The sequence below is a fragment of the Nematolebias whitei genome, chromosome 6 (genome assembly GCF_014905685.2).
Source record: "Nematolebias whitei isolate Nwh7 chromosome 6, NemWhi1, whole genome shotgun sequence".
Lineage (NCBI taxonomy): Eukaryota > Metazoa > Chordata > Actinopteri > Cyprinodontiformes > Rivulidae > Nematolebias > Nematolebias whitei.
In genome coordinates, this window is record NC_056503.1 from 30,749,161 (window position 1) to 30,764,083 (window position 14,923).

The 14,923-nt window shown below is 39.5% G+C and overlaps 1 protein-coding gene across 2 annotated transcripts in view; it reads right to left on the reverse strand.

Annotated features, from left to right (window-relative positions):
* arhgap35a (Rho GTPase activating protein 35a) overlaps positions 1–14,923 on the reverse strand; it is an 83,583-nt gene that overhangs the window by 12,150 nt on the left and 56,510 nt on the right. For both annotated transcript variants that reach the window (XM_037677505.1, XM_037677504.1), the window contains exon 3: positions 8,113–8,257. In XM_037677505.1, the coding sequence (XP_037533433.1) occupies positions 8,113–8,257 (145 nt within the window). The remainder of the gene's footprint in view (positions 1–8,112; positions 8,258–14,923) is intronic.

Sequence of the window (14,923 nt, forward strand, 5' to 3'; positions counted from 1 at the left end):
ACACACACTAAAATCGATCCCCTGCATAAACGAGGACTACTGTACTTCTTCTAATTAAAAATTAAGTCCAACAGGTCGATTAAAAAAGGTGTTTTATTCAAGAAGCAATATAACTAGAAAAAAGAAGGCTGAATGTGTGAGTCTGTGCTGTTCTGTGTCACTGGCCTTCCATTTGTATGAAAAGTTTCCCAAAATCATGACTTTTTTTTTTTTTTTGTGTATGCCACTCAAAATGTTTGACCTTGACTTGTTTCTATGAAAAATGTCACTCCAGAGGTGTTTTCATTTTCTTCTTCTGTGAAGGTGATGTCACTGCATTTCTCTGAAAACTTTAAAGGATTAATGAGCGAGTTAGAGATTTCACCTTGTAGAATTTGAGAGCCAAACATGTCACTAAACAAACCTGTAATCAGGGACACACAGAAAACACAAAAGCTGAGAGCAATGCTCAATTACTTCAATAGATTTTCTAACCTCATACGGCACATTATACGTCTGTCTACAAACTATTATACAGCAATCTATAGCAATGACCGTGAAGAGCAAGGACCATGACATTTTACCTTGATTTGTGACATTGAATTTGGAGCTGGGGTGATGAAAAGTGTATGCAACACTCCACCAAGAGATGATTCATACATGTATGAAGTTTTATTAAATTATCTCGAGGGGATCAGACGTTATGGGTGGGACAAGAGAAAGTTTAAGACATGCGGATGGATCCTATACCATAAAACATCCGCCTTTTCATGGGCGTATGATGAAAATGAACATAAGCATTCCTTGAAATGCATATCAACCACATAGCCTCCCCAAGTTTTTAATAAAAACCTTATAGGATCCGTCAACACTCAGAGTAATTGTTGAGGATGGATCTCAGCTACTACCACACCAGATTTTAACTTGACAGCTATGAAACTGATGGAGCTGGATATATATTTTTTTGTGTTTGCTACTGTTGATTGGCCGTGGTGGCCATCTAGAGTCAGGCTGACTCCAAACGATAATTTGTTTTAGATGTACATCAAATGCTTGAGAGTAAGGACATGACAAAAACTAAATTTAAATGTAAAAAAAAAAAAAGTTATAGCAGAATTATGCGTTTTAAAGATGGAGCAAAATTACCGTAATTTCCGGACTATAAGCCGTTTCTTTTTTCGCAGGCTTTAACCCCACGGCTTATACAATGCTGCGGCTAACTTTATGATGGGTTAACAAGCTTCATGCCACCATAATATTTAGCCTCGTCACAACCAGACACTCACATAGCTGTCCAATACACGTCGCTCTTGGGGGGGGGGGGGGTTCCTCGTGACTCAATGAGAACACCTGTTTGAATAAAGGTTAAAAAAATCTGACCAATGAAATTACCGAACAGGTCAGAGTTGACCAATGAAACTTGTTTGGTCAAATGGGGAGAGGGGAAACAACCTGTTCTCATCTCCCCTCCCTGTTGTGCCCCCAGGGCGGGGGAGGAACGTGATGACGAGGACAGCATAAGCTCATGGGCGCAGTACACAGCATTATTATGTCTGTGGTGTACAGGAGGAAGATGAAGCTAGTGATCAATTACTTCCTGGTAGGCTAATAGGGTTTTTTTTTTTTGGTTGTAGTTTTTTTTTTTTTTTTTTTTTTTAACCAGCCGTGTTACAGTCACTGTTCAGAAAAAAAAATTAAAATTTACTGTACGTATTTGTTTATGTTACCGGTACGCATTTCATTAAAAGTTAAAAAAAAAAATCTTTCTGTGTAAATATCTCACGTTACAACGTGGATACCCGCGTCTTATACACAAGTGCGGACTCTACATGTACAATTTTATGTTTTTTTATCTTTTATTTAGTGGGTGCCGCTTATAATCAGGTGCGCTCTGTAGACCGGAAATTACAGTGGATATCTTTCATCACTTGAAAAACAGCTGAGATACCTTTAGTCTTAGTAAACAATCCTCCAATTTAGAAAATTATATTACTCTATGTTGTACAATTACTGTCAACGTTTTTTGTAAAATGTTTCCATTTTGAGTGGAAAACACAACAAAGAAACTAAAGAAATGAGAAACAATAAAAATGTGATGGAAAGGCACACAGGCAGCTCTCTTCAATATTGTTTTTCAGTTTGCAGAAAGATAAGGATTTTCAGCTGCCACCCTTTGAATTTCTCTTTTCACTCACACTTGGAGAGGAACTCAAGGAGACAAAGCGTACTCCAATGAGGGAGAGGCCTACAAGCAAAGGCAGGAGAAAAATAAAGAAAAGAAAGACGCAGGGAGGAAATAAGAGAGCTTTCAGTCATGGCATCCAGCATCGATCTACTCCTTCTGCCAATCAATTATCCACAAAAGCTGTACTCGCCAGACGCAAAAAACAGAGATGGGAGGACAGATAGCAGGAAGAAGTCGTGCTGCAGCGGTGGAGTGGGAGAGTGAAAGAAGCGAGACTGAGGAATGAGAAAGATAGCGGGGGAATGTGACATCAGAGATGAGGGAGATCCCAACTGATGAAAGAGAGAACAACAAAAAAAAGGGATTAAGATAAGGAGAAAATATGTAGAGATGAGAAACGACAAGGAATGAGATGAGTGTCTCAGGAATGAGAAAAAATAGGATTAGTAGACACATCTAAAGTTATTGTAAAACCATAGAGGTAAACAAAAACAAAATAGCACCTTCCTTCACCTTAAAGCACATCATTACAAGTTAATCCTTACTTTTTATGTTTTGGATCTTACACTTTCATTCACTGTACACAGATTTACAGTAAATTCAATAAAAGCTAAGAATGCTACCATCTCCTATAGCACTTAAGAGGAATAAAAAAAACACACCCGTGAGTCTCCAACTTCGGAGAGAACTCAATAAATCGGTTAGCGGCTGCATTTCTGCAGCATGTTGCTGCCTGACACGCCACCAGCTGATCCCACATCAGCCTCTTTCAGGGCTGAGCAGCCCACAGGCTGATTTCATAGTTCACCATGGAGACAGGCAGTCACTGGGTGCTGCCCTTTTCGTCGCTATGGAGGCTCCCACCACCAGCAGATATGCCTGCGGACGCTAACACGCATTCATCACCGCGGTCCCGCACAGAGAGAAAGCAGAGGAGATAGCAGCAGTCATCTTGGATTGATTTTATATGGGTGCTTTTCTACAAAATGGACAAAATACCAAATCTACTCCCATTATCAAGGATACAAGGGAGAAATGAGGCACAAACAAGGGAAAGAATATTTTACTAGGAACAATATATGTGATTTTTTTGATGGCTCATCCACAAAGTGACTATAGATCCCCCTGGGTTGTTTGTTTGTTGTTGTTAAAATGTAAACATTCAAACAAACAACATGTTTATAAAAACTTATGAACAAGTCAATTCTACAAATTGCAGCAAGAAGTTTTAATTATGTTCTTACGAAACATAAACAATGTCATGTAAACGGAATGCATTGTTTTCATAAACCATTATATTACACTAAAAAGTATAAAAATGGATATAAAAATGTCTAATTGAATAAAAATAATGTAAAACAAATGTTAAAATAAGTGTCTAAATATATAAAATGTTCTATAAAATGCAGCTGTCACCCTTGTTTGGACTGTGTGTCAGTCATTCAGTGGTGTTGGTGCGATCAGTTGGATTACTCGTGTGTGAGGGAGGAGGAATTTTATCCACCACCAGGAGCAATGGTGGAGCCAGGGCGTGGCCAATGGTGGCATTGGTCACCATAGATTAAGCTTTGGCAAAGTAGACATGAATATATCCAGACCACAATGCATAGCAAAAATACTAACTGAGTATGTACATTAGTAACTGTAAAAATATGAAGATAAATCAGTTTCAAAAGTAGCCATGTAAGCATGAGCAACATGAGCACATGGATTAGCTTGTGAGAAGAAACTGTCCAGGTGACCTGACTGAACATTGTTGGATTTGCACCTGGATTATTGAGCATGGCCTTTGGTGACTTGAGACTTTCTTGTCACTCCAGATTCACAAAGGTAATGTTGCGTTCAAGGTTGGTAAAAAGCTGGGACATTGGAGCTTTACCAGCTAGGCAGTTATTGGGAAAATACTAATTTCTGATTCGTCCTAAGCAGATTTGTGAACATGTATTTGACAATTTGATGCGTAGAATATTCCTACTTGTGCAAAATGAAATGTGCACATTTGGAAAACTGTTGCAGTGTTTCCCTTACAATTATAAAAGCAGGGTGCCCCACCCTGTCAATAGAACTGAACACCCCCCACCCACCCCGTCGACAACTGCCGGCACTGGCGTAGTGGTAAGCTAGCGGCGTGCAATACAGACATGCTAGTGCTACGCCGCACAGACAATACCATGTCTGTGAGGCGCTGAGCCGTCTTTACCCCCACGCTCAAAAACTGTCGGTACAAACGTGTCTCGTTGATGGTGACATGTCTCCATCTATAATGTGCCGCACCACCTGACAAAAATCAAGGAAGATAGAGTATGAGAGCTAAGGGTGGATGAGTGGTTAGAGCAGTCGCCCTCCAATGCAAGAGTTGGGGGTTTGATTCCAGCAGCAGTCGCATGCCGAAGTGTCCCTAGGCAAGACACTGAACCCCTCATTGCCTCAGATGTGTCCCATCAGTGTATGAATGTGATAAAGCTTTGATTATTCTTTTACAGATCTAGTAGAGTGCTGTATGAATGGGTAGATGAGGACAGATTGTAGAGTAAAGCGCTTCGAGTATCTTGACAAGATAGAAAGGTGTTATACAAGTACAATCCATTTACCACTAAAGGTAAGTAAACTAGGGGAAACACTGTTATGCATTTGTAAAACTTGTGGTATGCATTTAGAACTTATTGTATGCATCCAAATCTCTTACACCTGCGTGCCTTCTTTGTATTAAAAGGTCAACAAATCTCCATGACAATAAGTTACAAAGTCATGTTCTACAGTGAACGCTGCTGTTAAAGCTAACAAAACACAAAAATGGATTGATAAGGTGTTCTTAGCCATCTTTGAGCCTGCATATTAAAAAAATAATTTAATCCATACCTGATCCAATACTTTGATGCTGGGTCAAGACACTCCTACTGAATCTGAACAAAATAATCTACACATTTTACATACATCCTACGTAATATTTGTGGATTCTTTTCTAGGGATGAACCAATAATTATGGCAAGTAATCAAGCTTTACTGGTGATCAGGACTCAAACCCTCCCAGTTTTTCTCTGGTCCATACCAAATCCTCCATTTCATGTTAGCTATAACATGTCTTAGGTGTGAAAGATTTAAAAGGTAGGTGTTTCTAAAATCTGTAAGTGTTTGAAAATAAAGTCAAAAGATACAAAAGAGATGTACAAAGCTACTTAAGAGAAACATGGATTTTCTACATTTGCATGTCTGCTGCTCATTAGATTACGGTTTGTCTTGGTAGTGACAGCTGCAGCGAAAACAAGTACAGTAATACATTTCTCTTCGGTTTACTTTGTGAGACCTATAATTTGCAGGCAGGGGACAAACGGAACGAAAGCTGTAATTTGTCCTACGAGTTACAATAAAACGAATAAACCTTTTGACAACTTAACAGCTATTTTCCCCAAAATAACATTTGGAACACTGCTGTTATTTATTTTTCCCAGTAATTTAGTGCAATTTTTGTTTTGAGTCCTGTGCAACGAGCTGAAAAAGATAAAGAGATTATGATATGGTTAATAAAATAAATACAACTAGCTCTGTGCAGTAAGTCGCAGGACTTGTTTTAAATATTTCAAGCGACAAAATAAAAGCAGCCCTTGTAATTTGGAGTAAATGTAATATTTTTTTTCCCTTATTTAAATAATAAATTCTGTCAATGACAGTTTTTTAGGAAAAATTTGGAATTAACCAAATTGAAACTGGCAACTTGGATGTTTTCCGAAACAACCAGGAAAATTGGTGCATTTCTCAACTTGAATAATATTTTAAACAGCGTTGAAAACTGACTAAACTAACATGGACAATACCCGAGATCAAACATCCTTCCATACGTTGTGACGCTGAACAAACAGAGGTCGCTGTGAGGCAGAACATTACCTGGAAGCTTTCTAGAGAGAACACGTTCAGACTCGACATGGTTGGAAGAGAAAGGGTAAATGGTAAACGGACTGTACTTATATAGCACCTTTCCATCTTATACAGATACTCAAAAAAAAAAGGAGCAAGAGAAAGGACGCAAAGCAACAAAAAGAGGAGCAGATAGACGATGAGAACATCTGGAGTGAAACCTATAGATGAAGAATTAAACAAAACTGAGTTGGCAAAACTGAGCAGCAAAAATCAAATGTGACGCCTTGATATCTAGAGCTCTGCCCCTACATGGAGGAAGGAGGCGGATGCTTTATAAGGACACGGTAATCCTCAAATGCAGACTTTAATCAGGCTAGAGATTACACAGGAATGCACCGACATGTCCGTAACAGAACAGTGCGGGGGGAAAAAAAGAAAAAGTAACTCAATTTGTAAAAGGTCATGAGAAGAGGACTTTTAGCTACAAGTGTTTGTATGAAGAAATTTCTTAAAGATGTAAACACGATGTAATTCAGTAACTAAAATCCGGACCCAGCTAAGGATAAAGTAAAGCCTTTACATAAGCGTCACATCTGGTTTAGTTTAACAGCTGGTGGCAGGGTGAGAAGCAAGCTGGCAGTCTGAGGGCAGTGGGGCGCCAGAAGAGTCCGGCACGGAGCTTGGCATCTGAGCAACATGGTCGAAAGGTTAGAAGAAGCTCTCCGAGCACATCTGTGCTTCCAGCGAGGAAAGGGCGGTTACTGACAACTCACTAATGACCCGTAAGCTAAACACAGTTGAGCACAGACAATGACGCACAACATTAATCTGAGCAAACGGGAGCTTTCCAGCACTAAAATCACAGTCTTACAGACACAATTACTGCCATTGTTTAATTTAGTTATGAACGCGCCGAGAGGGAATCTGGCAGGAGCGTCTTTTGGATGCTTTCCTTTTTGTTGGGAAAGGCGCATAAAGCCTTGGCGATAACATTCTGGTATTATGTAAAGTCAAAATAAGAGCACCTCTTTATACGTCCTGCGTTCTCGTCTCTGTCTGTGCCAACATGAAAAGTAATCAGGCACAAGCATTTATTAAACTTCTGTGTTTCCCCTGCCATTATACAAGCAGGGCGCCACACTCTGTAAACAGAACCATTGCCTACCGAACCAACAACCCCCACCCCACCACCACCACCACTCGTCGACAACTGCCAGCACTGACGTAGCGCTAAGCTAGCAGCGTGCAATACAAACACGCTAGCTAAAAAAAAACTATAGAGGTAGCCCTCCATTTCCCTCACGCTGACCCGTCTCTCAACCCCATTTGAAAACTATCGCAAAACACAGACGTTTCTCTGTGTTCGCAAAAATCATGGAAGAGATGAGCGCCCTGCCAAGACAAGTAATGTAAGGAAAACACTGAACTTATATGTGAGAAAATAAAATAAAGCTCTTTGAATTTTAAGAGGATTTCTGGAAGTAACAACCCCAGCAGAGGGAGTTCATCTCAGTTCAGCGCCGGAGTTAAGGTAAGAAAAACATTAGTATTCCTTTTAACGGGAAAAGCACATCACCTACAACTTTGGTTGCCAAATATTTTAACAAAGTTCTTGTGTGATGTATTAGCAATGTGACGACAACGACTCTCAGTTACTACCACAGCAAGTGTCAGCTCAATATCTGTAAAACTGTTTTCGTCACAACCATTTTTGAGTTTGCTAACGCTGATTAGCCGTGGAAGCCAACTTAAATCAGGTCGACTCCAAATGGTAATCACTTGTATATGTCCATCCAATGATTACTTTGAGTTTCATTAATATCCGTCCCATGGGTCATGAGATATTTTGCTAACAGACACAGGCTAGCATAGGCCAAGAAGAGGTGCGTTGCTTTATGTATTGCAATCTATACGATTGTATGACAATCACGGCAGAATCTACAAAATATTAACCAAGTAATGTGAAGCATACTAATCCTCTGAAATTCTTTAATCAAGTTAAAACCTAATTGGTAGATATTAACATCCTGTGGAGCATCACACCTGATGTCTTTACACATCTGTGCTCAGGGGGAGGAAAAGCAGATTCTTACCGGTCGTCTCGATGAAACGGATGCATTTCTCTATGAAGACTGGGATCACCCTCTCAGGAGTGACCACTGCAGAGAGCGGCATGCCAAAGTAGTTGCTTTCAGGTGGTTTAGAGCTGGAATGCCTGGGTTTGGATCGCGTTTGTTTCTGACAGAAAAATAAAAAAATATATAATTGGAGACAAACAAACTCTTTTGAAATACAAACTTGGTGTGGGGACATCTTTTATCAAAACGATTAACTGTAAGAAACGGTGAAAATCACAACCTTATTTAATAGTTACCATTTTTATGTTTCTTGAAAAAAAAAAGAAAAAGGCAGGCATGTGTGCTACCATTCCACACGCACCTTCGAATCTTAAACCGATAACAAATCAAACATTCTTATCTAGAACCCTGTTCTGTCCAATCGAGAGATACACATCGATTATTCACCACTCTCATCACTTCATGTTCATCCTTCTTTCTCGGACATTTCGTGTTCCTCTTCGTCTCTACAGCCCTGCAGCTTTTAAATCATTAAACTCTTACTCCCTGTTTAATTACTTTACACCTCGTTTTGATTTCCCGTTAAGAGACCCAACAAGCTGCTGCAACCCTCGCTGCCCGTCTCTTCCTGCGGCGGAGGCTCCAGCAGTGATTGTACGGGAGCGTTAATGCCGATCAGTGGGAATATTTTGAAGGCCCCTGAGGCCTGGCTCTCTAGTAAGTCTGTCAGCACCCCCAAAGTGCTGTCCTGGCAGGGATGCATGGTGGGCTGGACACATGGACCGTTGGTGCAGTGCGGTCCTGACAGACAGACTACAGGAATAGAGCAAAGGAGTGCTCATTAGAGAGCAGAAGCACTAGTGATCCCCATAGTGCACTTCAGACATTTATGATAGCGCTCATGGCACATATACTCAAAGCACACAACTGATTAATTTACACGAAAATATGTTTGCATAACATAAACATTAGGTTTAGGAGAGTCAAATAAATTCTAAAATATTTCTAATTAACATCTGTGGGTTGGGTCAACTACTTTTTTAGGTTGGGGTGAGGGGTTTATATTTTTTTATATTCACTAGCAGACAGATGATTTTGAATTTTTACATTAATCTGTGCTGGTACTTTAACAGAGTCAGCTGAGTATTTGCTGCGTGGTTACATCTGTCCTAGTAGAGCTGCCGTAGCCGCTTTAGTTGTAACGTTGCTGAGTGTTTTCATAACTATTATTCACTGATAAGCAAAGAAAATTAAAATTCCTTCATCAAATAATTTTGCAAAATGGCTGCAAAGACCATTTTGTCTTTATGTTGCTTCTGGCCATTCTAAAATCATTAGTGGAGTTTTGAGGAACAAAGTGAGAATCACAAAACCAAAAAGGATATGGTGCAGAACCCAACTGTGTTGACGTGGAGCGCAACGCAATTAATGTCTGATGTCTCCCTCGAATCATTTACAAATAAGATTAATTAACCCGGTTTCGCGATCGTCTTTTTTGTAGTAAATTAATTTTTTTAAACTAAATGCGAAGAGCGCCATCATCGATCGTCCCTCTGTAATAACATGGTGTGTTGTTTAATCTCATGACAGGGTGGTCCCACAGACTAGACGTCATCACTTCACCTCAATGTGGAGCCACAGAACTGGCTTTCCTTTTCGCACGTTGACTGTTTAGGCTCTGTTACTACCTCACTTTATGGCACTAAGGCGCATTATGGGTGGGATGGCGTCAAGCCCCCAATTCACCTTTGGAAGTCGCACAGAGGCAACCACTAGTAGTCTTAAGTCCTGGCTTGAGGTGTTTTGGAAAAAAGCCTCAAGTCTGTAAATTATAGTTTAAGTAATAACATCGCTGTCTTTAGTGATATCCTGATGCATGCTCAATAATCCAGGTAGAAAAATCTAAAAAAGTTAAATCTGGTCCTCTGGACATTCAAAAAACCCCAAAACAAAACAACAAAAAATGTAGAAACGTTTCGTCTCTCGTCCGAGAGACTTCTTCAGTCTGAGGTGCTGTTTTCAGCTCAGTCTCTTAAATAGCACCTTCTCAGAGTGGATCAACCAGTTTTGCTGCTGACAACCAAAACCAGCTGATCACATGCTCAAGAAGGACCATCAGCCTAACAATGGGTCATTAGCACACTGATGGCTGTTTACTATTCACAGAGGGCTGAGTGATACTAGCAATCACAGCATTGTAAGGGGGACAATTGAACACGTAGGCCTCCACCCCTGTTTAATGATGGACGTTTTCTTTTCATAAAGATGGCCTCCTTTACTCCTCTCTCAAACCATCGTTCCTCTCTATCCTTCTTGAGCATGTGATCAGCTGGTTTTGGTTGTCAGCAGCAAACTGGTTGATCCACTCTGAGAAGGTGCTATTTAAGAGACTGAGCTGAAAACAGCACCTCAGACTGAAGAAGTCTCTCGGAGGAGAGACGAAACGTTTCTACATTTTTTGTTGTTTTGTTTTGGGGTTTTTTGAATGTCCAGAGGACCAGATTTAACTTTTTTAGATGTCTTTAGTAATGATTTAAAAAGTTTAATTGTGTACAAATTTCAAACGATAACGCTAATTTGTTTTTCTGGTGTATTTTAATGTTAAGCTAGCATCCATGCTAGTTGTTAGTCAGCAGCCTGTGAATAATAGGTTGTTTATTTTACACATGGCATTGTGCACTCTTTATCTTATTATTTAATCATCTGCCTCTTGGTGTTTATTCCTAAACCTGACAAATCGCAAACTATTGAAATGTCAATAATCATTTTATAACGGCACTGCAACCCTCTGAATAGTAGACAACTTTAATTGTGAGGTACTAAAAATCCCCACTCCTACTTTTAGGGTTAACTCCATTTCTTCACTCATGTTAGTTCTCAATTTAAAGTGATAATTTTTATCTTTTAAAGTGACGTTTTGTGGAAAGGTTATGACCAAAATATCTCAACTGTTGTAGATCACGCTTTGAATGGTCTAATTTTGGTCAAAATAGTTGAAATCTGATGAGACTGACAACATAATGGCTAGTTTGAGTGAAACCCAGATAAACGTAATGTTATCTTAAAACAACTAAAATGTTCATGTCAGTGTTATTTTAAAAACCTGACACGCAACTTTAAAAGATGTGAGCTCTCTCTGGGTTAGCTGAAGTACCAGTAGTTTTAAATTACACATTGAGTGAACCAATATCTTATTTTTTTTATATATTGGCCTAATAAGAATCTTGTCTTACCAAGAAAAATTAGTTTGACTCACCCAATTAAAATGACTCATACTCAGCCTTATTAAAAATAAAATAAAATAAAAATCCGACCCAAAGGATTATGGTGAACAATGCCAGAAATATTAAATCATAACAAGATAATTGTTTCAGTTCAAAAAAAGCCGTTTTTGAACTTCACTCAAGTTGTGTTTTAGTCATTTAAAAAGTAGAAAAAGGGTCATTACAGGCTCTTTCTTTTTCTTCACTATGCAGCAGTCAAACAATACAGCCAAATTAAAGTCAGTGCTTTTGTCTATTAGCTCAAACATGAGCTATGATGATGGATACTAGAATTTATTTTTCGTATCACTAGTCTGATACCACGTCATTCCCATCATACACATTTAAATCTACTCATACACTTACACTTGCATCCAGTCGACGTGCGTCTGTACATGGATTACACATGTAAAGTGTGTATTTGTGTTTAAAATACTCACTTGAGTTTTTGTTTTTTTTTCAAGTAAAAAATGGTCTCATCTCTCGACTGTACTTGTAAAAAGCTTTGCTACTCTCAGTTTGCGGTGGCAGATCCTAATTTATTTCAGTCCTGTCACAGTGACTGTGTTGCATATCCGTGCCCCGTCTCGTTCTTGCAAACTGTCCCTGTACCCACACACGTCTCTCTATGGCCGTCTTCTCCCCCTGCAGTTTTACCTTCTGGCCACTCCTTTTAGTTGCCGACTGAGACAGCATGTGTTGCCAGCTCTAAGACAAAACAGACCTCCACTGTCAAAAAATAAACCAAGCTCATCCTTACACAGCTACAGTGGTGAGCGTTTACATAGACAGCGTGCAGAAGGACACTAAAACAAGACCCTTCAGGGGTTCTGACATAAAGTTAATTTCCATTTGGGTTTATTTTTCTTCCCTGCTCTCATTTCTTATACGAGGACACTAGACAAACTAGGTATCCTAGGAATTTGAAAATGTTCATTTTGCTGCCTGAGGAGGCTTCAAAACAAGCTGCAGGAGAGAAGGGAAATGTACCCGGGCTCTCACTGAGGGAGGGTGATCAGGACGGACTCACTCGGTCAACGCCTGAGGTCAAGAGGAAATTTAAAATGAAGCATACTTTTTGAGTATTTGTTTAAACTCTTAACTCAAGGTGGTAGACAGCACCTTAAGGCTCCAATAAGGGAAAACATTCCCACTACAATACATCGACTCAAACCTTCACCTTAAAATTGTGACTTGTTTTTAACCAAAAAACAGGTCATTCTATGCACGTCAGGGCTAACGGATAAGAATGTATCTCGAGATGAGAAATAAAAAGTCTTATGGGTTTTCTGGCTGCAGCAGATTAGAGGAGGACTTTTCTTTAGAGATGGATGTTTATAAAATAAGATGATGGAACACGATTCGTTACAAGCATAATAAATTCATGACAGCTTGTAAAGTGAATACTTGGATCCAAAATGTGTCGTGTGCCACGGATCAGAGAAACTAGGAAGACGACACTGGTCTACACTCTGCTGACTTTATTTTTTAAAGGGTGGTGGTTTGTAAAGTAAATTTAGAATGTGATAGTTGTGTCATCGGGCCCTTATTGTTGCCCGTTGTCAAAAGCGTTGTGTGTGTCCGTGTGTGTTTGTGAAACTGTTTATTACTGAACTCTCTCATGAAGCAGGGGACCAATTTTAAAGAAACAATCAGGAAGTAGCATTTGGATTTACAACAGTTGATTAACTTTTGGAGTCAATTTGATTCAAGATGGCCATCACAGAAATAGTTACAACTCAATCAACATACAGATAGTTAACATCTGATGTGGCAGCTGAAAGCACTATTATTAACCTTTATTTAACCAGGCAAATCCCATCGAGATCACAGATCTCTTTTGCAAGGGAGGCCTGGGCCTGAAGGCAGCCTAACATGCATGTTTTTGATCTGTGGGAGAAAACCAGAGTACCCGGAGAAAACCCACGCAAGCACGAGAAGAACATGCAAACTCCACACAGAAAGACCCCAGGTCCAACCAGGGATTTAACCCAGGACCTTCTTGCTGTGAGGCAACAGTGCTAACTAGGGGTGTAACGGTACACGTGGGTGTACCGAACCATTTCGGTACAGCATGTTCGGTCCAGTCCATGTGCGTACCATTTGTTATTTTTTTCACTCATTAAATTTCATTAACGAGAGATTATGCGCTGCAGAACTAAAATTCCTAAGCGTATTTCAGCACGGCGCTATTATCTTGCAGCACGCTAGCATTAGCAGCCTAGCGTCTCATTGCATCCTCCTGTTTGGGAACATTATGGCTTTCCTGTTAAAAGACAAGTGAACAAATCCAAAGCTGTGTGTCGACGTTGTTTCATGGAGATTGGATCTGCAGCAGGCAACACGTCTAACTTGTTAACGCTCTTGAAACGACATCATATGAACGTGAACGTCTCTTCTACAAGCAAGAAAAGCAGCTTGTTGCAAAGAGCGATAACAGCAGTAGCATTTAAACAACTTTTATCAGGTGATTCAGATCGGTCCAGAGCAATAACACAAGCTGTAGGAGTTTTTAAAGCTCTGAATCTACGTTTCTGGTGTTAATGCGCCGGCTTTAAAGTTATTGAGCCCCGCTACAACATTCCATCACGTCAACACTTCAGCCAAAACTTTGTAGCAGCACTTTATGAAAAAGCTAAAACTGATATTGTCAACAAGCTCTGAACCAGATTAAAGTCCTGCCCTGATGATGATGATGACCGAGAGGTTCAACTACCTCATAACAACCGTTCAAGAAGAGGTATTGTTATTTTATTATTATCTAATTAACCTTTTCAAATTTAAAATTATAATCTTATTAACTCTTTTTTTTTTTACCCATTTGTGTTTTATTTCCAGTCTGGGACAGAGATAGCAGCTGAGTCTTCCTCTTCAGGGAAATCCACCAGAGATCACCTCCAGCTAAGAAGTCTGTGATGATTGAACTCTGAACTTTTCCATGGACAGGTGAGAGCAGGTCCAAGAGGTTGTGAGTAATGAGGCCAAATACAGCCACACTGCAAAATTAGCAAAACTCTACCTCTTTATTCCTGCTACTGTTGCTAGTGAGCGGTTTTTCTTCCACTGATGGAGATATTCACTGCAACTAGATCTGTGATTTTGGCAGAAAATGTGGAAATATTTGTCTTTTTGACCAAAAACTTAAAACTTGACTAGTTAAGATTGTAAAAGGTCTGTTGCTGCTTATTGTTCTGGTTCTGGCTGTTATTGTACTTAATAAGATTTTCATTATTGTTAGTGTAGTTTATTTATTGTAAAGAGTGCCGTTTATTTAAAATATATCATCCAAATGAGTCGCTTTTATTTATTTTTATGCAAACGTATGGTTTACTTGGCATATTTTCAAAATAAACGTTTTGCAAGTCTTTATTTTGTCTTTTTTTGTACCGAAAATGAACCGAACCGAGCCCTCCCTGAAACTGAACCGAAATGTGATTTTAGCGTACCGTTACACCCCTAGTGCTAATCACTGAGCCAATAATTATTATTATTATTGAGCATATTGTTATTTTCAAAGTTGGACCAAAACAACTATAACTTCATTATGTCAACGTAAGATGAGC